At 40.9% G+C, this 23,900-nt stretch overlaps 1 protein-coding gene across 4 annotated transcripts in view; it reads right to left on the bottom strand.

Annotated features, from left to right (window-relative positions):
• Positions 1-23,900, bottom strand: part of LOC140495988 (calpain-5-like) — a 159,473-nt gene that overhangs the window by 18,978 nt on the left and 116,595 nt on the right. For all 4 annotated transcript variants that reach the window (XM_072595371.1, XM_072595372.1, XM_072595374.1 and 1 more), the window contains 5 exons: positions 21,987-22,182; positions 20,342-20,464; positions 16,370-16,566; positions 4,287-4,408; positions 453-589 (listed from right to left, as the gene is read on the bottom strand). In XM_072595371.1, the coding sequence (XP_072451472.1) occupies positions 453-589; positions 4,287-4,408; positions 16,370-16,566; positions 20,342-20,464; positions 21,987-22,182 (775 nt within the window). The remainder of the gene's footprint in view (positions 1-452; positions 590-4,286; positions 4,409-16,369; positions 16,567-20,341; positions 20,465-21,986; positions 22,183-23,900) is intronic.

Raw genomic sequence — 23,900 nt, 5'->3', positions numbered from 1 at the left:
TTTTAGGAACTTTATTCTTATTCCTTTTAACAATCTTTTATTTGTTCAATTAATGTTAAGGTATTGACAATTATTCTTTTCTTTCTCAATTCACTATTTTGTCAGAATAAGGTTTGCCAGATGTTGCAGGGTACTTGTCCAATGTGTATTTGAGCCATGCACATCAAAATGAATCCACATTTAATTCCCAGTTCATGCTGGGTTAGGTACATGACTTTAGGGTAGGGGAGCACAATTGATGGCAATGCCCATGGGTTTAGTCAAAATTGCCATTTGGCATCATAATAAAAGTACATCACATACTATTTCATGGAACCAAGCGATCATTTAGCCTAAAAACTACAGATTATTCAATCATACCCTGAGCAATAGTCTTAGAACTCAGTCAACCTCAGAATTAATTGTTCACCATGTATCCAGCTATTGATCTTCATCAGTGACTGACAGCTTACCTGAATGATTATTGGGAGCTTGGGGTTTCTCCTGTAAAAAATGGCGTTGGTGTCAAATTGAGGATTCAGCGTGTCTTCAAAAATAGCTGTAGAGATTTTGTGATATTCACATTTAAAAACTGCATATGCATCTGCTCCTGTAATATGCCAAGAAATAGATCCAATTAGTTTTACATCCTATTACATGAAAACGATTAAGTAAAACTTGCACTGTAAAATAAAGACATATTATTGAATTATTGTGAAAGGGGGAGTGTGAACATTATAAGAACAAAGTCACTTATTGTTTTTCAACTTGCATCCCAAGATTTCAACAGGTTTAAACTAGGTATATAATTGTCATGCTTCCGGATTTCTGACTGCTTGCTTAGGAAAGGACTTTGGAGTTACTTAGGTTAAAGTTATTAGGTGTTGAAACCAGTTAATAAGATATTGCATTTATTACACCAATAGAACATAGAACATAGAACAATACAGCATAGAACAGGCCCTTCGGCCCACGATGTTGTGCCGAACATTTGTCCTAGCTTAAGCACCTATCCATGTACCTATCCAATTGCCGCTTAAAGGTCACCAATGATTCTGACTCTGCCACTCCCACAGGCAGCGCATTCCATGCCCCCATCACTCTCTGGGTAAGATAACCCCCTATACCTTCCACCCTTCACCTTAAATTTATGTCCCCTTGTAACACTCTGTTGTACCCGGGGAAAAGTCTCTGACTGTCTACTCTATCTATTCCCCGATCATCTTATAAACCTCTATCAAGTCACCCCTCATCCTTCGCTGTTCCAATGAGAAAAGGCCTAGCACTCTCAACCTATCCTCGTACGACCTATTCTCCATTCCAGGCAACATCCTGGTAAGTCTCCTCTGCACCCTCTCCAAAGCTTCCACATCTTTCCTAAAGTGAGGCAACCAGAACTGCACACAGTACTCCAAATGTGGCCTTACCAAGGTCCTGTACAGCTGCAAAATCACCTCATGACTCTTGAATTCAATCCCTCTGCTAATGAATGCTAATACACCATAGGCCTTCTTACAAGCTCTATCCACCTGAGTGGCAACTTTCAAAGAGCAATGAACATAGACTCCAAGATCCCTCTGCTCCTCCACCTTACTAAGAACCCTACTGTTAACCCTGTATTCCGCATTCTTATTTGTCCTTCCAAAGTGGACAACCTCACTCTTGACAGGGTTGAACTCCATCTGCCACTCCTCAGCCCAGCTCTGCATCATATATAATTCCCTTTGCAGCCAACAACAGCCCTCCTCACTATCCACAACTCCACCAATCTTCGTATCATCTGCAAATTTACTGACCCACCCTTTGACTCCCTCTTCCAAGTCATTAATAAAAATTACAAACAGCAGAGGACCCAGTTTCTGGGACAAGGTGGATTCAGGCAACCTGTCTGACTAGACTACTTGGAACAATAAAATGTGTTTGTGGACATAGTGGGGTAGTAGTAATGACACTGTTACAGTATCAAGAGGCTGAGACTAAAGTTCTGGGAATACAGCAGTCCACATAGAAATCCCACTAGTGCCTGTGTATTATTTAATAAATAAAAGACAAATGATTTGACTAGTCTTCATAAAATGGTGACTTTGAAACTATCATCAATTGTCATAAAAGCCCAGCTGGTTCACAAATGTCCTTTAGGGAAATAAATCTGTCATCCTTATGTCATCTGACCTACGTGAGACTCCTGGCCCACAGCAATTTAGTTGACTCTTAACCGCTCTTTGAAGTGGCCTGGCAAACCACCCTATTCAAAAGCAATTAGGGATCAGCAATAAGTACAAGCCCACAACCTATTAGAATTAAAAACAAAATTCCAGAAAATGCAACATGTTAGAATGCTTTTTCCAGGAGGGTGAGTTTTGATGAGCTTTCACTTAAGAGACACAGCTCGTTAGATTGATAGTTTATTGTGAATATATCTGAACACCGAGAATGGGCAGAACATCTACTGTCAACCACTGATTTTCTTTTAAACACTATTTAGAGAGTGAGCAAAGTCTCTCCTAAACCTTTAGGATGACCAATTTCCAACCTTCTTCTGGTGAAGGAAATGCAGTGAATGCGCTAATAAGATAATCCGTGAAATTTGTTACTTACTGTTATGGAGGGTGATACAGAAGTAAGGTGAAGTGAGATTTATTTTGTTCTAGTTCTTAAACCAGATGGTTGACTTAGAATTAGCCTTGTCTCATTAATAGATATCCATCAGATCTCTTTTCAAAGATTGAGTATGCATATGTTGTGGGATACACATGGCTGTAGGGCCCAGTTCACAGTACAAGAATTTCATTTTTTCAGGCTCCAGATGTGGCCTGGGGGGGGGACTAAATATTAAGCAGTCAGGGTAAGCAAGATTTCCTTAAGTGAGAGACTAGAGACATCAAATCTGAGGAAATAGCTCGCACTGAATGCAAAATGTGAAAATAATACTGCCCTGTTTAAATAAAGGTTTTGGTGGATTTTGTGTCTTCTAAAAATAAATAATGTTAGTACTCAGGTCATTCCTGGTATGCTTTGTGGTTTGCTATAGGTTATAGAGTCATAGAGATGTACAGCATGGAAACAGACCCTTCGGTCCAACTCGTCCATGCCAACCAGATAACCCAACCCAATCTAGTCCCACCTGCCAGCACCCGGCCCATATCCCTCCAAACACTTCCTATTCATATACCCCCATCCAAATGCCTCTTACGTGTTGCAATTGTACCAGTCTCCACCACTTCCTCTGGCAGCTCATTCCATACACGTACCACCCTCTGCATGAAAAAGTTGCCCCTTAGGTCTCTTTTATATCTTTCCCTTCTCACCCTAAACCTATGCCCTCTAGTTCTGGACTCCCCGAACCCAGGGAAAAGACTTTGCCGATTTACCCTATCCATGCCCCTCAATTTTGTAAACCTCTATAAGGTCACCCCTCAGCCTCCGACGCTCCAGGGAAAACAGCCCCAGACTGTTCAGCCTCTCCCTATAGCTCATATCCTCCAACCCTGGCTACATCCTTGTAAATCTTTTCTGAACCCTTTCAAGTTTCACAATATCTTTCTGATAGGAAGGAGACCAGAATTGCATGCAATACTCCAACAGTGGCCTAACCAATGTCCTGTACAACCGCAACATGACCTTCCAACTCCTGTACTCAATACTCTGCCCAATAAAGGAAAGCATACCAAACACCTTCTTCACTATCCTATTAGTTCATATAACATTACCAAAGAGAGTGGGTTCATGTTGAGACAGATGTGTTGACATTTATTAGAAACACTAACTGTGGACATGGCTATAATAATGCAGACATACAAGTAAAGTCTGGGTCTGTGTTTACTGATGTTACTATACATTATATACACACAGATGACTGGCTTACACTGGTGCCATTGTACAAAAGGTGGAGCAGGTGCTAGAAAACACACAAGTCATCGTCATGTAGGTGTCTTAAAGAGACCGGCCTGTCTGGTCTGGAATCTACACTGTAAAACATCAATTCCTGTTTCAGGCATTCAAGATCAGCTTTGACATGGTTATATCCAAATGAAATAATCCCTACTACAAGATTCTAAATTCATAAGAGCACCATGATGATATTTCTCATTTCCCACAACAATTGTTATATACCACGGTTTGAATGAGGCTAGTAATTTTATTACCAAATTTATAAGCATTTTTGTGCTGCGGACCATCCTTGTTCACCAATTTGCTGGCCTGACATTGTTAGGTATTGCTAGAAATGTAGAGTCAATCTATGGATCCAAGATCTTCAAGATTATGCCAAGTTACATTTACACAAGGATGAAACTCACTGGACATACCTCCAGAGGAATTTTGTTTTGGCAGATCTGTCGCACTGTGAAGGTGGACCTTTGTAACAATCCGTGGATAACGAATAATAATGTTCCAACATGTCACTTCTGGTTTGTCAAGGATCAGCTCCCTAGGGTTAAAAGTTAGGACAGAACAGAAAGTGTTGTCAGTAACATTCACAGTTGAGTACGTTGACATTTTTCACAATAGTGTTCTTGAGTTACTTGTCCAAGGTCATCTTCAAGTTCTTCAGTAACTGATGATAGACCGACTGTATAGCGTAATTTATTTTGTTAATTCAGTTAGCAAAGATGCAAATCACAACAGGGGGTGGGCCCAATTCACTGAGATTTTAGCAAATGAGATGTCCTCACATGGAACATAGAGCTTCAACTAAAATAAGTATATTTACATCACCACAGGAAATGACATCACCAACCCAAGGAAACCTGAACATAAATAGAAATTGGGTCATGAACACCAATGCTTCACCAGAGGCTCACTGATGATGTTACCTAGTATGGTGACAAAACGTCTGAAAACAAGCGAGCAAACTTACATCCAGAACCTCAACCTGAGCTACAAATCTTCTCAAAAGCTCGCTAAGTACTTTTTAAATTAGTATAAACAAGTTCCACAACTTTGGCCCAGATTATCTTTCACTGAATTAACACTGCTAGATTGGGTTGGGATATCTGGTCGGCATGGACAGGTTGGACCGAAGGGTCTGTTCCCATACTGTACATCTCTATGACTCTATGACTATAACTGTTTTAATATTTAAATATATGGAGACATTGAAGAAATAAAATGTAGCCATCTTAGTTGTAAAGAGCTGTGAATGTTACCAATTCAGTTAAAGTTACTTTTCTTTAAAAAAGTAGGAAATGTTCAAGTGTTAAATGAGAGAAATGGTGTGTTACAGTATGGTGGAGTGCTAGAAAGGGTCACAAACCAAGCGGTAACTGCTGCTGGGGAAAGGATTTTCATACAATCAGGGTTTTAATGATCCTGTAGCCAGCTTGGTGACAAGGGGATGGCACAGCATGGAAGAAGGCTACACACAGTCTCATATCAGCACCTATTGCAACCCATGGTTTTAAAAAGCAAGAAGATTGGGCAGCACTGTGGCACAGTGGTTAGCACTGCTGCCTCACAGCGTCAGGGACCCGGGATCAATTCCCACCTCAGGCAACTGTCTGTGTGGAGTTTGCACATTCTCCCAGTGTCTGAGTGGGTTTCATCCGGGTGCTCTGGTTTCCTCCCACAGTCCAAAGATGTGCAGGTTAGGTGAATTGGCCATGCTAAATTGCCCATCGTGTTAGTTGAAGGAGTAAGTGTAGGAGAATGGGTCTGGGTGGGTTTCTCTTCGGAGGGTCGGTGTGGACTTGTTGGGCTGAAGGACCTGTTTCCACACTGTAAGTAATCTAATCCAATCTAGTTAAGATTCTCATCATCAAAATGGAGAACTGGGACCCTGGATGAGATAAGGAATGGTTGGTTATTAAAATTACATTGCTACTGGAGCTGGTCAGCTTCATGGAACTGCGAACAGCTGTCTAGTCCCATGGAAATCTTAGGACATCAGCAGGCAAGCTGTTCATGAGCTCTCTCTAGACCTGGACACACCCAATTGATGTAGTTGGGGCATTCACTTTCTCATCCACTCCCTATCCTGAGCATCATTAGGAATGGGGGTGGGACACCACATGCAGTCTAACCTGACAACATTATACTTCTTTGAGCTCAGAATCACAGGATTGTTACAGCATAGAAGGAGGGAACTCAGCCTATTATGCTTTCATTAGTTCTATTCCCTAGTTCCAAATCTCCTGGCTTATCTCTGCACGTCAACTCTATCCAAACAATTATCCAATACCCTCTCAAATGAACCTGCATCCACCACATTTCCAGGCAGTGCATTCAGTACTCATTATCTGCAAAAGCTTTTTCTAACATAAATTTTAAATTTTCTGTAAAAGAAGCAAAGTTAATGTTTTTTTTTTGTAATGCAGGAACTACTTCTGCCTCACGACATTAGCCAACCTGTATCCTGCCTCTGTTCCATCTTATTTCAAGATTGGAAAATCCAGCCAAAAGTTTGCTACCCTGTCTAGTTAAAGACAGGTCCAGATTTTCACTAGAATAGAGAGCCAGCACTGGGTGAAAATGGCAGAAGTGACCTGAAATTACAAGTCCCAGCACTTACCATTTTTTTTGTGGGTATGGGAATGGAACTGGTTCTGGATCCACACATGTGATTTGCAGAGGCAGCCTGCCCTCTAAATCATAAACCCTTGTGTGATCTTGGTGAGGTAAGTGACTCAAATCCAAAATGTGCAGATTGGGCTAGAGTAGTAAAAAGTACATAAACTCATTGGAGCTGTCAAACAACAGTTAGGACTGTCTAAAGGATAGTGAGAACCCTTTTCATCAGATAGTGCTGGCTAGCATGTGAGGACATGGCTTTAAATTGAGGGGTGATAGATATAGGCCAGATGTCAGACGAAGGTTCTTTACTCAAGTAGTAAGAGTGTGGAATGCCCTGCCTGCAACAGGAGTGGACTCACCAACATTAAGGGCATTTAAATGGTCATTGGATAAACATAATGGAATAGTGTAGGTTGGATGGGCTTTAGATTGTTGCACTGACCTGTGAAACCATCAAGGTCCCAAAGGGCTTGTACTGCTCTGTAATGTTCTACGTTCCATGTTCCAGTCAAGACTGTCAATATGGTCATGCCAAAGTTTTAAAGACATTTGAAACCTCCAGTCTTTACATCTTTGACAAATATTCGGAAATGTTAAAAAAAAATAGCTTTCTACTTCACTCTGTCTGTTGATAAAGAGAAGACAGTGAAGACTACAGATGCTGGAGATCAGAGTTGAGAGTGTGTTACTGGAAAAGCACAGGAGGTCAGGCAGCATCCAAGGAGCAGGAGAATCGATGTTTCGGGCTGGAGCCCTATAATGCAGCATGACTGATTTCAAAAGGTTCCATTAGTGGGGTGCCTTGCATTTTACAGTTTGATTTACAGACGCAAGTGGCTTTGAGTTCTTGGGCCTGTGAATTTATAAGAAATCCAATTTCATTGAAGTGATGGAATTTGAATATTGTACATGTGCTCTTTTTATGAGTGTATGTTATTCTTAATATAACAAAGTCTGCAAAATACTTTATCTAGACAAATTTTATTTTTACCCATCTGTGCCTAGGTCCTGAGGTCTACAATGGTATAAATTAATGGAGTTGGCATGGTAGGTAAAAGGGCAAAAGATGATTGGTGGGGGACATGGATTGACATGAGATATATTTGGCCACCTTCAAGGACCACAATATCCTCTCCCATGTGGTCAACAATGTCCCTCCAGCACATCTCCTCCACTACCCATACCTCCGCCCTTGAACCCCACCCCTCCAATCGCAATAAGGACAGACCCCCTGGGTCCTCACCTTCCGCCCCACCAACCTCTGGAAACAACGCATCATCCTCTGTCATTTCCACCACTTTCAAACAGACCCCACCAACCAGAAATATATTTCCCTCCCCACCTCGGAGTGCTGCGGTGAGCATTCCCTCCATGACTCCCTTGATGGGTCCATACACCCCACTAACTCACCCTCCACTCCCAGCACCTTCCCTTGCCAACACAGGAAGTAGGAGACCTGTGCCCACACCTCCCCACTCAACTCCACCCAAGGCCTCAAAGGATCCTTCCATATCCAGCAGAGATTTTCCTGCACCTCCACCCATGTCTACTACTGTGTCCTTTGCTCCCAATGTGGTCTTCTCTACATTGGAGAGACAGGATGCCAACTGGCAGAACATTTCAGAGAACATCCCATTACCTTGTGGCTGAACACTTCAACTCCCCCTCCCACTCTAAGGACATGCAAGCCCTCTGCCTCCTCCACCACCAGATTCTAGTCACCTGACACCTCAAGGAAGAACACCTCATCTTCTGTCTTGGGACCCTCCAACCACATGGGATCAATGTTGATTTCGCAAGTTTCCTCATCTCCCATCTCTCACCCTATCCCAGATCTAACCCTCCAACTCAGCACCACCTTCTTGAACTCTCCTATCTGTCCAACTTCTTTCCCACCTATCCACTCCACCCGCTGGTCTGACCTACCACCATCACCCCCACCTTTACCTACCTATCGCATTTCCAGCAACTTTCCCCCAGCCTCACCCCCTCTCATTTATCTCTCAGTCCCCTTGGGCCTCCCCTACTTTCCTGATGAAGAGCTTATGCTTGAAACACGACTCTCCTGCTCCTCAGATGCTGCCTGACCAGCTGTACTTTTCCAGCACTGCACTTCATGAGTTGTATTAAGTTGACATAGGGGTGATAAAGGGCCAGAGGAGGGTTCAGGGATATAGGATTTTAAGGAGTTTTAGTGAGTATGGGGCATGGGTTGGTAGTTATTGGACATGGGAGTGTATATGTGTTAATCTTTATTTTCAACAGAGGACATATTGCTGGTGCCCTGCTGCTGAATTTCCACTCATCCGGACTCTGCAATGGGCATCTCTCTTGGGTCTTCGCAAGTCACCCAACCAACTCCAAACCAGCCTGAAGATAGGATGTGCATGTGGCCATTTTTAGAAGTCAGGTTTACAGAGTTCAGACACTCAAACAAGAAACTGAAATCAGGGCCACAATCTCAACTATAGATTAGTGGAGTAACTTCTCTCATAGTTCAGAGGTCAAATGAGTATGTGTTTGTGAGCATTTATTCCTATCGGCACAATTGAAAGATTATAGAAGAGTAAATAGAGTTTTTCTATGAGTGTACCTAACTTCTTGTAGCTGTCATTTGGCACCATGACAGCATCACGCAACACCATGTTGAGGATTAAGCATTCTGCAATCTTAAATTCATGCACTGCAGCAGTGGAATGACATAGCGCTCAGGATATTAATAGGGCAGTAGATACTACTCCAAGAATGTCAATGAAAACAGACCATCATTATAACTTGGTTGATCTCCAAGGGACAATAATGTTATTAAAGTCACTTTTATCTCATTGTTCTGTTTATGTGAAGCTTCACCAAGGGAAATTAGTTTATGACTACCGTAAATCTATCACTGTCTTATGATGAGCACCAACTAACTGAGTCAACTTAGACTATTCATATTTATAGTGTAGATCATTGCTTCAATAGAACTGCCTCAGAAAATTCCACCTATGGCAAATTCTTACTATGAAGTGTAAACTTTCCAATTACCCATTTCTCAAATTGTGCATTGTTAATGAATGATTTATAAAGAAATATTAAATGCTTAGTTAAACAGTTCAAAAGAAAATAGGAAACAAAAACTGAAATTGCTGGAAAAAGTCAGCTAGTCTGGCAGCATTTGTAGAGAGAAATTAGATTTAATGCTTTGCGTCCAGTGACCTTTCAGAATGGAGATATAGGAGGGGGGAAGAAAGCACAAATAAAGTGGTTGTTGAGATGAAGATCCCAAAAAGGAACATTATTATGTATTTTATAAAAACAACAAAATCAAAAGAGATAAACAAAACAAACTTTAGAGAATTCCCTGCATCTTGTCAGTATTAGTAAAGCTTTATTGACAAACCTTGCTGTGTTTACTATGATTTAGAAAATTAATAGGAGATTAATAAGAGGAAATAAATCATAAGAAAAAGAAGTTTGATGCTGAAGTTTGCAATGTTCCTGATTTGTGTGATAAGATTCAGATACTTTTTGACAAGATTGCAACAACCTTAACATACATATTCCATCCAATCCATTGAAGGAGGAACAGACAAATATTCTGGATGTAGGTTTGCTCATTGAGCTGGAAGGTTCATTTTCAGACGTTTCATCGCCATACCAGGTAACATTGAGTCATAGAGCCATAACATCTTCAGTGAGCCTCTGAATGAAGCACCGATTGTGTAGCCCGCTTTCTATTTATATGTTTGAGTTTCCTTGCGATCATGGGTTTGAATCTCACCATGATAGATGAAGAAATTCAACTGGAATAAAATCTGGAATTAAAAGCTATAATTGTAAACAATATTGTTTAAAAAAAGGTTCATTATTGCCCTCTGAAATAACCAAGAAAATCACTCAGTTCAAGGACAACAAGGACAGGCAACAGATATGAGCAATGCTAGTGACACCCACATTTTAAAAAATCATTAGTAGTATAGTTGTCAAAAGTGAACTGGATAAATACTGTAAGGAATAAAAGAAATGTAGAGATATGGGCAAATTACTGTGGAGTGGGACTCACTGGATTGTTCTTTGAAAGAGCTGGCATAATCTCGATGGATCAAATGGCCTCGTGCGTGGCACCATTCTAAGAGTACAGTTTCATTCATTGTAACATTACATTAAAATACAACTATCAATTTTCATATTATTCAGATGTCAAAAGTATGTCACTTTAAAGGAAATTGATTGTTGTGAGAATCTTGAACTTCGTGTTAAATTCCCAGAGCACCTGTCTGCAGTACTGCTCAGCGCCTGCTGGTGGAGCCATTGTGCTCAATTCAAAATTATCATCAACACCACCAGCATGAAAGTGTGTGTACTGCATCCTCATACAGTCTAATTTAAAATCACACAAGACCAGGTTATAGTCCAATAGGTTTATTTGAAAGGACTAGCTTTTGCTCCTTCAATGGATATTTGCCAAATAAGCATTCCAAAAGCTTTTACTTCCAAATAAATCTGTTGGACTATAACCCGGTGTTGTGAGATTTTTAGCTTTGTCCATCCCAGTCCAACAGCAGTTCCTCCACATCATACAGTCTAGTCATTGGTCAAGTACATCTGAAAAATCATGAATAATATTCAGTTATTTCAGTAACTAGGGATGAGATTTAATTAAGCATTTAGGCAATAATTTATAACCATTTCCCAAATACCTAAACTTTTACCGCAGTACATGTCAACAGTGTTGCAATTAAATGCAAAGAGCATCTGCTTTGTTAAAGGTAGATGTAAAGACCCAAGTCAAGAATTTCTCTATTCTTAGAAACATTTATGAAATAAATGAAAGAAAGCAAATAACAAATAAAACAGTACAATTTGTTTAATATCTCTTTTGGAAGTAATGACTTCAATTGATTCAGCAATTATTTTCTGTGTAGATATCTAATTAACCATCTGGTTCCAGAATGTTATAGTATTAATTCAGTGTTAAAAAGAAAAAAAAAAAGAGGCAACAGCAAATGCAGTATCATCCATTGACGCAATTGAGAGTATTTCCACAATTTATACATGCTCTTGACAATTGTATTAATCTGAACTTTGATCCTTAATTCTACAGCCAACATGTAATGTTGAAGATTTTTTAAATAAACCTATTCAGACATGTAGTGACCCATTAATCTGCTCATAAGCATACATTAATTGTGCATGGCTTCTCATTGTTTAAAGCTAGGTTTTAAGTTTGCAATGAAATCATGCAATGAGGTGTCAGTGTCAAGGGGTTGGCGGTCCTCTGCCAAGATTCTTGGAAGTTCCTACAGATTGGAGGGTAGTTTATGCAACCCCATTAATTAAAAGAGACGTTGAGAGAAAACAGGGAATATTAGAGCAGTGAGTCTGGCATTGCTAATATGGGAGATGCTGGAGTCCGTTATCAAGGATTTTATAGCAACAGTGATAGAATCAGACACAGTCAGCATGGATTTACAAAAGTAAAATGGTGAGTGATGTAACTAGTAGGATTGATTAGAGCCTAGGGATTTTGCCCGAAACGTCAATTTTCCTGCTTCTCGGATGCTGCCTGCCCTGCTGTGCTTTTTCAGCACCATTCTAATCTAAACTCTGGTTTCCAGCATTTGCAGTCCTCACTTTTGCCTAGTAGGATTGATTAGCGGAGCCAGTAGATTTGGTTTATTTGGGCTTTCAGGAGGCTTTTGACAAAGTTCCACATAAGAAATTTTCCACTTGGGGTAGCGTGGTAGCTCAGTAGCTCAATGTCTAGCACTGCAGCCTCACAGCACCAGGGACCCAGGTTTGATTCCAACTTCGGGTGCCTGTGTGTGAAGTTTGCACATTCTCCCGGTCTGTGTGGGTCCTCGGATTTCCTCAGACAATCCAAAGATGATTGGCCATGCTAAATTGTTCATAGTTTCCATGGATGTGCAGGCTAAAGAGATGAGCCCAGGGTTACATGGAAAGTGGGGGGGGGGAGAAATCATGGTGGGATGCTTTTCAAAGGGTCAGTGTGGATTTAACACTGTAGGGATTCTATGGTAAGGAATTAATGTTAGAGGTTAAAGTGCATGAGATTTGGATTTGAGGTGGATAGAAAACTGGTCAGTAGACAGGAAAAAGAGTAGAAATAAATGGGTCTTTTTCTGATTGGCAGGCTAGTGTGTCACAGGGATTGGGACTAGGACACCAGCTATTCACAGTATATTAGAGATTTAGATGAGGGAGCTAAATACAATATCTCAAAACTTGCAAAAGGCTGGGTGGAAGGGTGAGCTGTGAGGAGGATGCAGAAATGTTGCAGTGTGATTTGGACAGGCTGAGAGAATGGGCAAATGCAGTATTAAATGTGGATAAATATGAGGTTATCCACTTTGGCAGCAAAAATAGGAAGGCAGATTATTATTTGAATGGCCGTAAATTGAGAGGGAACTGTAAAATAAGATGTGGGTGTCCTTGTTGAATGTAGACATGCAAGTGCAACAGACAGTAAAGAAGGTAAACTGCATGTTGGCCTTCATAAGGAGAGTATTCAAATGAAGGAACAAAGGTGTCTAATACAGGGCATTAGTGAGGCCACACATGGAACATTGTGTGCAGTTTTGATCTCCTTACTGAGGAAGAATGTATTTTGTTATAGAGGGAGTAAAATGAAGGTTCACCAAATTAAATCCTAGGATGGCAGGACTGACCTATGAGTAGAGATTGAGTTGGTTAGGATTGTATTAACTGGAGTTAGGAAGAAAGAGGGGGAACCCATAGAAACCTCTAAGATCCTAAGAGGATCAGACAGGTTAGATGCAGGAAGGATGTTCCCAATGGTGGGGGGGAGTCCAGAAAAAGGGGTTATGGTTTAATGATAAGAGTTAAACTTTCCTGGACTAAGATGAAGAGAGATTTCTTCACCCAGAGAGTGGTAGGCCTGTGGAATTTACTACCACAGAAAGTGGTTGAGGCCAAAACATTGTGTTTTCAAGTAGGAGGTAGATATTGTTCCTGGGGTGAAAGGGATGAAGAGATATGGTGAAGAGTGGGATTAGGGTTCTGTGCTCGATGATCAGTCATGGGGTTGAATGGCCTACTCCTGTCTTGGATATTTCTATGTTTCCTAGATTTATGCAAATAAGTGAAACAAATGAATACTGCATTCAACACTGACTGGTGAAATAAGCTAATTCTACATTTTGTAAAACAGATCCCACTTGGAGTTTGCTGTGAATTTGTTCATTGGACTCAGGGACAGTACCTAAAATCACTGGATCTGTGAAGCAGATGTGGGACTGAAACAACTATAGTGCACAGCATAGAAAGTCAGCCCTCAAAATTCACAGATATTTTAAAATGCTATTGTATATACCATTGTTGTACATAATAGAGGTTAAAGAGATATTAGTGAAATATTCTTGATGATCTATTAGTGAGAAATGATAAGAATCAGGGTTGGAATTGAGGACTTATGAATTTGCAGACAACAGGAATCTGTGGGAATAGTGTTGATAGCACGTTGTTCTCAATGTATTAACTTTACAATCCAAATTCACTTGATTAGCTTTTCCAATGCTGCAGTTTTAATTGATAGCTGTGTGAAATTCTGAGGAATTGATAAGTTATTAATTGAGTTGGTGAGAGACTTCTTGAGCAGCTGGAGGTTGATAGGGTAAAATGGTCGTTCTGCTAAAACATGACAATTGAGTTCTTTTGCAACCTCACACAATAGAAATTTGGGCTGTAGAAGATTGCTAAAGAAAATCTCTACACCCGTTCAGTAGAAACTTTGTGTTATCCAAACTACGTCCACAACTTGGCAATTGCATTATAGCCAATTTGGTTGACGAAACCCATGCTATACCAGAATGACCTATAGGATGAGTTTTATACTGAGACAGAGTAGGCAAGCTCAGACAGCTAGGCAAAATTAATTCAAATGAGCTAAGCACAGAGCAGCTTAAAAAGACTGATGTGTGTCGCATGTTTAATATGGAAAACCCGAGACCTCAAAAACATCCAGGAAGAAGCTTCTAGAAGATATTTGGACCAAAAGGAAGCAGGTTTCTTCACAGCAGAAAAACTGCTCTAGCTCATTGAGCACAATTTTAAACTAAACTTCTAGGTAGGAAAACCAAAGGATCAGGCAGAATGTTAATTTTATAACTGAATTACAGGACTGGGGTGAGGCTTCTTCTGGAGTACAGTATGCAGTTCTGGTCACCCTGCTGTAGAAAGGATATTATTAAATTGGAGAGGCTTCAGAAAAAACTTACCAGGATCCAGGAATGGAGGGTTTGAGTTATAAAAATAGACTGACATTTTTCACTGGACCATTGGAAGTTGAGGGTGACATTGTAGTTGTTTATAAAATCATGAGGATCATAGGTAAGGTGAATAGCAAGGGTCTTTTCCTTAGGCTGGGGGAGTTCAAAATTAGAGGGCATATTTTTAAGGCGAGTGGAGAAAGTTTTAAAAAAGGACACGAGCGGCAACGTTTTCTTTTAAACACAGAGTAGTTCGTGTGTGGAATGAACTGCCAGAGGAAGTGATGGATGCAGGTACAGTTACAACATTTAAAAGACATTTGTATAAGAACATGAACAGGAATAGTTTGGAGGGATATGGGCCAAATGCAGGCAGGTGGTTCTAGTTTAGTTTGGGAACATGGTCAGTGTAAACTAATTGCACCAAGGAGTTGATGCTGTTTGACTATGGCTGTTACTGTATAACTAATCCTACCCTTGGACTTCAATGAAGAGTAAAATCTGCCAGGATGTAAAAACGAGTTGCTCCTAATCCTAGCAGTGTCCTGACTGGTGGGACAAGTTAAAATGGACCCCAAAGTTAATTGTATTTCATGTGATCCCTTGCAAGTCCCACACTCTAATACAGGTTGCCGTTACTGCCATGGTATCTCCAAGAGCCGCAGTTAGAATCTTCAAATCTCGATTCTAAGGTGGGGGGGAAGGTGGAATTGATGGTTGAAAACGGTGACTGTGTGGAGGCATGAGGAATGGTAAGTTAAGTTATCAGAAATGATCGAGAACAGGGACATATAAAATATATGATTTCAGGAGCAGAAGTAGGCCATTTGGCCCCTTAAGACTGCTGTGCCATTCAAGTCATGGCTAAACAATTTGCATTTTGAATTCCACATTCCCATCTACATCCAATTCCCTTGTCTGTCAAAAGTTGATCATTTCTGCCTTAGAAATATTCAATGCCTTCTACTTCACGTTCCAATTTGGTAAAAAGATAATTAGTTGCCTAACTCCCTGCTGTGGGATACCTGACAGAAATCACCTCTAACAAGAATTCTGCCTCAGTCTACAACACAAAATGCAAGCAACATGAAAATCAAGAAATTATTGATGGTTGCATTTGAAAAATTGGGTGATGTATGCATGATTATTCAAGACTATGCCAGTGTCATAGGTGCTCCCAGACTCCTGGTGATAAACGGAATATGGATTGTTCTCAAGGGAGCTACACTTGGTAGGGCAGAAAGAGATAAAAAATCCAGCGGTTTATGTTGAAGAGTCCAAGATTGAGAGCAAGAGAATGGATGGGGACACAAAAAGTAAAAGTAGTGCTCTAGAACATAAGACTGGAAGGGATCCTAGTGTAGAGATGGAGTAGCATCAGAGTAGGTGGGACAAATGGCTTCCTCCTGTGCTGGATAGGAATTCATGTACGATTTAATTTGAATTCCATTTTAACTGGTGCTGCCTATTGGTGTGCAGTGTGGTGAATTAGAAATTTTACTTAGCCCTGCTTATTTTGTGTGGCATAAATGTCAGCACTAGTTCAAATATTAAAGTAGAGAAAAATTCTGAATGTGCAATTTGGAAAAGAAGGATTCTCATAAGTTATTATGGCAAGTATGTGTTATCTCCAGGCTCCTGATGAATACCTGCATCTAGACACCACGTCTGTATAGATCCTCAGAAGGAATTCGCCCTCCACATATGGCTCGAAGGTACTCGGGATGATGACGTAACGACCTTTTTTCAGGCATGTTCGCAGAGAAACACTTCGTTTATCAATGTAGATTGACCCAGACACTTTCTGATATGGACTGTGCAATCTATACTCTCGGTTGAGTTCCACCTAAAGATGAACACAGAGATTTACAACTGAAGAAAGGTTAAATAGACTGCTTTCTCCCAGAGGTGCAGATATCCTGCTGTTTATCTATTATGTTTCTTTTCTGTTCTCAGATAGTTTGCTTCTGCTTCACCATGGAGGAGGATCTGAGCCGTTAAGCTGGACTTTCCAAGGAGTGGCCATCCCATGAAGATTGTCACTCCTCTCCTTTGTTAAAACATAAAAGGAGCTCGGAATTTCTGACAAGAGGTTCTGATCAGGGCTCCTTCAGTAAGAGGCCGTGCATCCTTCTGACAGGTACCACGTAGTGCAGGACAGCTGAGGAAAGGCAAACATGTCCCTGTTTTAAGAGCAGTCAGTTGCTAGATTCTAGTAATTTATAATTCCAGCATTAGAGACAGCCACTTTGACAGCTCCTGCAAAAACATAAGTACCTCGTTAAGGTTATGGTTCTGGAGTAGTACTGTACAAAGTGGCTGGGGATAGGTGCTAGACATGGAGGGTACCAGGGTGGGGTGGTGGGGAGATGTTGCCAAGGTAAAAGGGGGACAAGTGAGCCAGGTAGCTGAAGAGGTGCATAGGGGGTATTTCAGGGTGGATGGGAGACATTGAATCCAGATGAGGGGCAGTGGGGACATCAAGTCTAGTGGCAGGAAGTGGGTGTCAGGTTTAGAGGGGGCACGGTGGTTGTCAGTCTCTAGAGTAGAGGGAAGAGGAGTTGTCAGGCACTGGAGATTGTTATTAAATTCTTAGCCTTATCATAGAGTCATAGAGACGTATAGCACAGAAACAGACCCTTCCATCCAACCTGTCCATGCCGACCAGATATCCCAACCCAATCTAATCCTACCTGCCAGCCCTCAGCCCATATCCCTCCAAACCCTTCCTATTCGTATACCCATCCAGATGCCTTTTAAATGTTGCAATTGTACTAGCCTCCACCTCTTCCTCTGGTAGTTCATTCCATACATGTACCACCCTCTGCGTGAAAAAAATTGGCCCTTAAATCTCTTTTATATATCTTTCCCCTCTCACCCTAAACCTATGCCTTCTAGTTCTGGACTTCCCTCACCCCAGGGAAAAGACTTTGTCTATTTACCCTATCCATGCTACTCATGATTTTGTAAATCTGTATAAGGTCACCCCTCAGCCTCCAACACTCCAAAGAAAACCTGTTCAGCCTCTCCCTATCGCTCAAATTCCCCAACCCTGGCAACAGCCTTGTAAATCTTTTCTGAACCCTTTTTGTTTGCACTGATCTGCTAGGCTTCCCCTACTTTGGGGATAGTAATATTTGTAGAGTCTCCTCTTCCAGTGAATTGTTTAGTTGTCCATCACCATTCATGACTGGACAAGACGTGATGGCAGGTCTTAGATGTGATCCGTTAATGACTTAGCTCTGTCTATCCTGTTTTATTGTTTCACCAGATTGTCATCTCATTTTTGGGTATGCCTGGTGCTGCTCCTGGTATGCTCTGCTATATTTTACTACAGAACCAGGGTTCATCCCTGCCTAATGGGATTGGTAGAGTGGAGGATACACTAGGCACAAGAATTGCAAATTGTGTTTAGAATACAATTAGACACCTCCTCGTGGATACCCAGTCTTGAGTTGGTATATCGGTTTGAAGTTTTTCCCATTTTGGCATGGTGGTAGTGCCACATAACAATGTGATGGAGGGCATTTTCAATGTGAGGACAAAGACTGTGCAGTGGTCACTCTTACCAATAGGGTCATAAACAGATGCATCTAAAAGCAGGCAGATTGGTAAGGATGAGGTCAAATATGTTTTTCCATCTTATTGCTTCCCTCACCACTTGCTGCAGACCCAGTCTAGCAGCTATGTCCTTTAAGAGCTGACCAGCTTGGTCAGTAGTCCTGTTACTGAGCCAGTCTTGGTGACTAACATTGAACTCCCCCACTCAGAGTAGATTCTGAGCCCTTGCTATCCTCAGTACTTCCTCTATGTGTGGTTCAACATGGAGGAGAACTGATTCATCAGCTGAGGGAGGATGGTACATGGTAATCGGGGGTGGGGTGGGGGTGGGGGGGGAGATGGAGTTTCCTTGCTCATGTTAGATCTGCAATGCGACCTCCGACTTAATGTTGAGGACTCAAAAGGCAACTTCTTCCCGATTGTATACCAGGGTGCTACCATTTCTTGGTTGTGGGAAAGGACATATCCAGTTATGGTGGTGTCTGGGACAATGTCTGTAAGGTATGATGCCGTGACTTTGACTATATCAGGCTGTTGCCTGAGGAAGAGTCACTGGACCGGAAATGTTGACCCTGCTTTCTCCCCACAGATACTGGCAGATCTGTTGAGTTTCTCCAGCAATTTCGAATTTTGTTTCAGATTGTTGCTTGACTAATCTGTCAGACAGTTCTCCCAATTTTGGCACTGGCCTCCAAATGGTGGTAAGGAGAACTTTGTAAGGTCACACAAATCTGTTGTCGTCATTTCTGTCTTAGGAATTAGCAGATGCCTGGTGGTCTGCCCATTTATTGTCCCGCTTTGAGATCTTTGTTGTAATATATGTTTTAGAAATTGCAAAAGGGCAAACTGAAGTTAGGATCCAGACAAGTAGCTTACTATAATGAGCTGTTCAAATTCGCAAGCCAAATATAGAGTAAGGAAATTAAAACATGAAACTAATTCCTAAGACAGGCTGTTGGAGAGAACAAAAACTACAGATGATCTATAGTTATAAAAGTGAGGAATTGGATTGAATGGATTCCTCCACTGATAGCTTGCATGGATGGAACAAATGGCCTCCTTCCATGCTGGAAATAGCTCTGTGACTTGATGTGTGAATACATTGGAGTAAGTTTATTCTGGCGAGAGAATAGATGGAGGAATATCCTGAGATGTGCAGCTTATTCAAAAGTCAAAGATATCAAAGAAGTGACGAGGTAGATGCGCTATGATGTTTCCCCTAGTTGGGGAGTCTAAAACCAGGGGGCACCATTTCAAAATAAAAATGATGCCACTTAGATTGAGATGTAGAGAACTTTCTTGACTTAAAGGAATCCAACATTGGAATTCTCCAACATGGTGGGCTTGAAAGCTCAGTCTATGAGTATATTTAAGATAGACATTGATAGATTTCTAGGATTCCATAGATTCAATGGAATACAGGGTTATGGAGATGGGGTAGGTAAAAGTTTTTGATTAACCATGGGGCTGGTTCAACAGGTTAAATGATCCACTCCTTTTCTTATTTTCCTAAAGGGAGGGGCAATTTCAGGTCCAACTGGCTTTCTATGTTCCTAAAATTGCTTGTTTTCCCCTCTCAATTTGTTTAATGGTACAATTCTGTCATCTAAATCAAGATTGATCCTTACTCCCTACTATTTTAACATCATTCATTCATAATTATAAAGGAACATACAATTACCATCCATAAGAGGAAAGAATCCTTTTAAAATTCTAGCTCCTGATTGTTATCTAGTGACTCTCTGAGGGAAGGTTATCCTGCACAAACTTCTGGTGAGGTCAAAAGCAAGCTGTTTATTAACAAGTGCTGTTTAGGTTTGTATGTGGAGAATTAGTACTGCATGAAGTACTGGTTGACATCTATGAAATGTTACCCTGTCATCTAGAAGATGGAAAATATAATTGACATTCAAAAGTAAATATGCACAAATAAATCTCAAAACAAAAAACTGAGAATCTTTCATTGTCTGACCACCTATTGGTTGTCTCTTTTATACAAGTCCAAGTAAGTGTCTGCTGCAGGCAGTTTCCACAATGTATGAAAAGAATTAAAGACTTGCCTTGAAGATACTGAAACCAATGGTCAGATTCTTTCCATTGCCTTCTTTCCTGTGAATCCGTTTATCTCTCTGCTGGATGGAAATAAGCACTTCATCCTCCTTCTTCGTGATATCAAAGACATACTTCAAAGAGAAATGAAAAATATTTTCAGTTTTCACTTGTATTCTATTCAATGCTGCTACTGTTTCTGCCACCCTCGATCAGTTGACATGATGTTTTCTTTTGCCCAGATAGGAGGCTGTAAAATATAGACCTGTGCCTCCAACTGGGCCATAAGCTTCGAAGCACCTGAAGGTGCTGTAGATCTTTCAGCTTCATGTCTGACCCAATCTGAAATCTTGCAAGTGGGAGATTTGCACGGCACTGGAAACTACATTTACACAATCGACATGAGATGAGTTTGAAATCAGAAGCATGATGGCCAAATGGGCTCTTTCTGTACTCTAAAAAAATCTATGAGCAGTGCCTGACAAGACCCAGTTGATAACTACACAACAGCTTTGTAAACATTTTACATTTTACCCATGTCGTGCTCAAGAACTATCCAATCTTGGCCAAAAAAGTGATTTCCTTTCCCTAGAGTCAATTTCTGTAGAGAGAAATTCATGTTCTTCCCATTATCTGCTATGTTTATGCACAAGTGTGAGTGTTTGTGTGTTTTGGATTATTTAGGGGAATGAATGTTTACATTTTCACGTGCTGACTGTATGCATTAACCAGGTTTGCATCTTCATTGAGTAAATCTTGTTTTGCAACAACTTCATAGGGCTTTAATAAACAAACCTGATTGATCAGTCTTTTTATTCAAAGTCTAATGTAGAGAAAACATATTGTTGTCCATATTGGGAAATGGGTTAAATAATTAAATTTATGTTCTGACCTGTGGAGTAATGGAATGAGAGAAAGACAGGGTATTCCTCTCAGTTGTAACAGAAGAGCAGTCACTATTTTACACATTTCCTACCTCCTTCTCAAGTCAGTATGTCTTTATCTGACTGAAATGGTCAATTTAATGACAATTAATTCAGTTAAAGGTCAGATTATGTTCTGAAATTTTATCCATTAGAACATTTAGACTTTTCAAATTATTTCATTTTGCAAGTTTACAATAAGAGATTGCTTTTATTTTGTCAGTTTGAGCTCATGCGAAAAGAAAGAGTGTTTAAAGGGGATTGATAAAGGTTGACGTTGAACAGATGATCCTCCTTGTGGGACAGTCTTGAACAACAGGGCATAGAAATAGAGTGAGACGGGGTAGGTTCAAAACTGATATGAGGAGAAACTGAGGGTTGAGTGTCTGTGGAACTCACATTCCGAGTGCGCACTGGAAGCAGAATCAATCAACAGCTTCAAGAAAGAAATAGATATGTTTCTGATAAAAAAGGTGATAAAGGGCTATTGGGAATAGGCAGGAAAGTGGAGTTGAGACAAGGATAAGATCAGCCATGATCATGTTAAATGGCAAATTGGACTTGAAGGGCTGAATTGCCTACTCCTGCTCCTATATCATCATCCACAAGCTTTTATTACACTGTTCCACAGAACGCCTGTACAGAAGTGTTACTTAGTTCTACTGACTTAAAGCATTCCCAGATTGTACCTGTCATCCAACCTTTCACAAACTGGGCTGTAAAGGTTTTTTACCTGTGGATTTTGCAGGAATGTATGCAGGAAATTCGTACAACCCCCTGCACGGTTCAGTAGTGGGCCTTCGTGTCTACTCCAAGCCCCACGGAGTATCACTTCATCCCATGTCTTGCGAATACTCAGGTAAGAGGTATTTATTATTCGACAAACTATTGCATTGGTGAAGTATTTATACCAGTCTTCAAAGGCCATCCTTGGAAAAAAACCCAGAAAGATAGGTCTATTTAAGGGATGCATTAACAAGATGATGAACATAAAGAGCACCTTTCCTCCAGCTTTTGTGATTCAGTGATTGACTTGTGCCCTACTCTGGCATTTTTCAAGGACATTTATCACAACAAGGAGTTTAAGTTGACTAAATTAATCCTTCCATAAAAAACAGCCAACAGCGTTTATGGTTTCAATTAGGAACAGAACATCAGAACACATACAAAGAATGCAAGGTTTGAAATAATATCCTAATATGGGTTTCCTCCGGGTGCTCCGGTTTCCTCCCACAGTCTAAAGATGTGTAGGTTAGGTGAATTGGCCATGCTAAATTGCCTGTAGTGTTAGGTGAAGGGGTAGATGTAGGGGAATGGGTCTGGTTGGGCTGCTCTTCGGAGGGTCAGTGTGGACTTATTGGGCCGAAGGGCCTGTTTCCACACTGCAAGTAATCTAATCTAATCTAAAATACGCTAGAAAATCAGCTTTTTATACACATGGGTTCAAGTGAGGTAAGGAAAATATTCCTGGATTAGTGCCAGAAGCTACTGTAATGAGGCTAGTCAGGTGGACCGCATAGAATTTGAATTCCCTGGTTGGCTGTTAATCTGGTACAACCAGGGAGCCCCAGCTGACAGATGAAAACAGGAGTGTCAGACATAGAGCCATACAGCACAGAAACAGACCCTTCCATTCAACTATTCCATGCTGACCAAGTTTCCTAAACAAAACTAGTCCCACTTGCCAGCATTTGGCCCATGTCCCTCCAAACCGTTCCTATTCACGTACCTGTCCAAATGTCTTTTAAATGTTGTAACTGCACCTGCGTTTACTATTTCCTCTGGCAGTTCATTCCATACACATCCTGATACTCAGAGCTGGATCAGTAACAAGGACTTTCCGCATGTAACTAAAGGGTCACTTGCTGACGGGATACCAGCCTCTGTGGAGTTATTTCAGCTACAATTCTGAACAGCTGGTGAAATTCAAAGTCAACCAATAAAATCTCAAATTCAAAGCAAGTTTCAGTCATGGTGACCTTAAAACTGTTGTCAGTTCCCTTAAAAAGTTGACTGGCTCACTGATGTCCTTCAGGGAAGGAGATCTGCTGTTCTTGCCTGACCTGGCCTATCTGTGCTCCAGAACTGCAGAAATATTGTTGACTCTGAAATGGACTCAAGGGCAACAATTACTATTCTTGCCAGCAATGCCCACAACCCATGAAAGAATCAAGAAAAGCAAAGGCCTGCAAGGGCCAAAATGTAGCTTACAAAACATCACAGTTTAAGAAAAGATAAACGTACTAAATCAACTGAAGACTACTGACACTCACTGAAATGCTTTTCTATGGGCACCACTATCTTTTCAGCACTCCATTTAATTTAGGGTTTGCAAGGTGAAAGTTGAATTTGAGATTACAAATGATGTCTTTGAATTTAGATTTCACTGCTTAAACTCCTCTACAGAAATTCGACATTATTTTCTCTCTCTGAAGATCATGAGTTTTTGGAACTCTCTTCCTTAAAAGGTGGTGGAAGAAGAATTAGATTCGATTAGATTCCTTACAGTGTGGAAACAGGCCCTTCGGCCCAACAAGTCCACACCAACCCTCTAAACAGCAACCCACCCAGACCCATTCCCCTACATTTATCCCTCCACCTAACACTATGGGCAATTTAGCATGGACAATTCACCTAACCTGCACAT

Source organism: Chiloscyllium punctatum, chromosome 25 (genome assembly GCF_047496795.1).
Source record: "Chiloscyllium punctatum isolate Juve2018m chromosome 25, sChiPun1.3, whole genome shotgun sequence".
Taxonomy (NCBI): domain Eukaryota; kingdom Metazoa; phylum Chordata; class Chondrichthyes; order Orectolobiformes; family Hemiscylliidae; genus Chiloscyllium; species Chiloscyllium punctatum.
The sequence above is the reverse complement of the archived record's forward strand: the minus strand, read 5'-3'. Positions and strand labels throughout refer to the sequence as shown.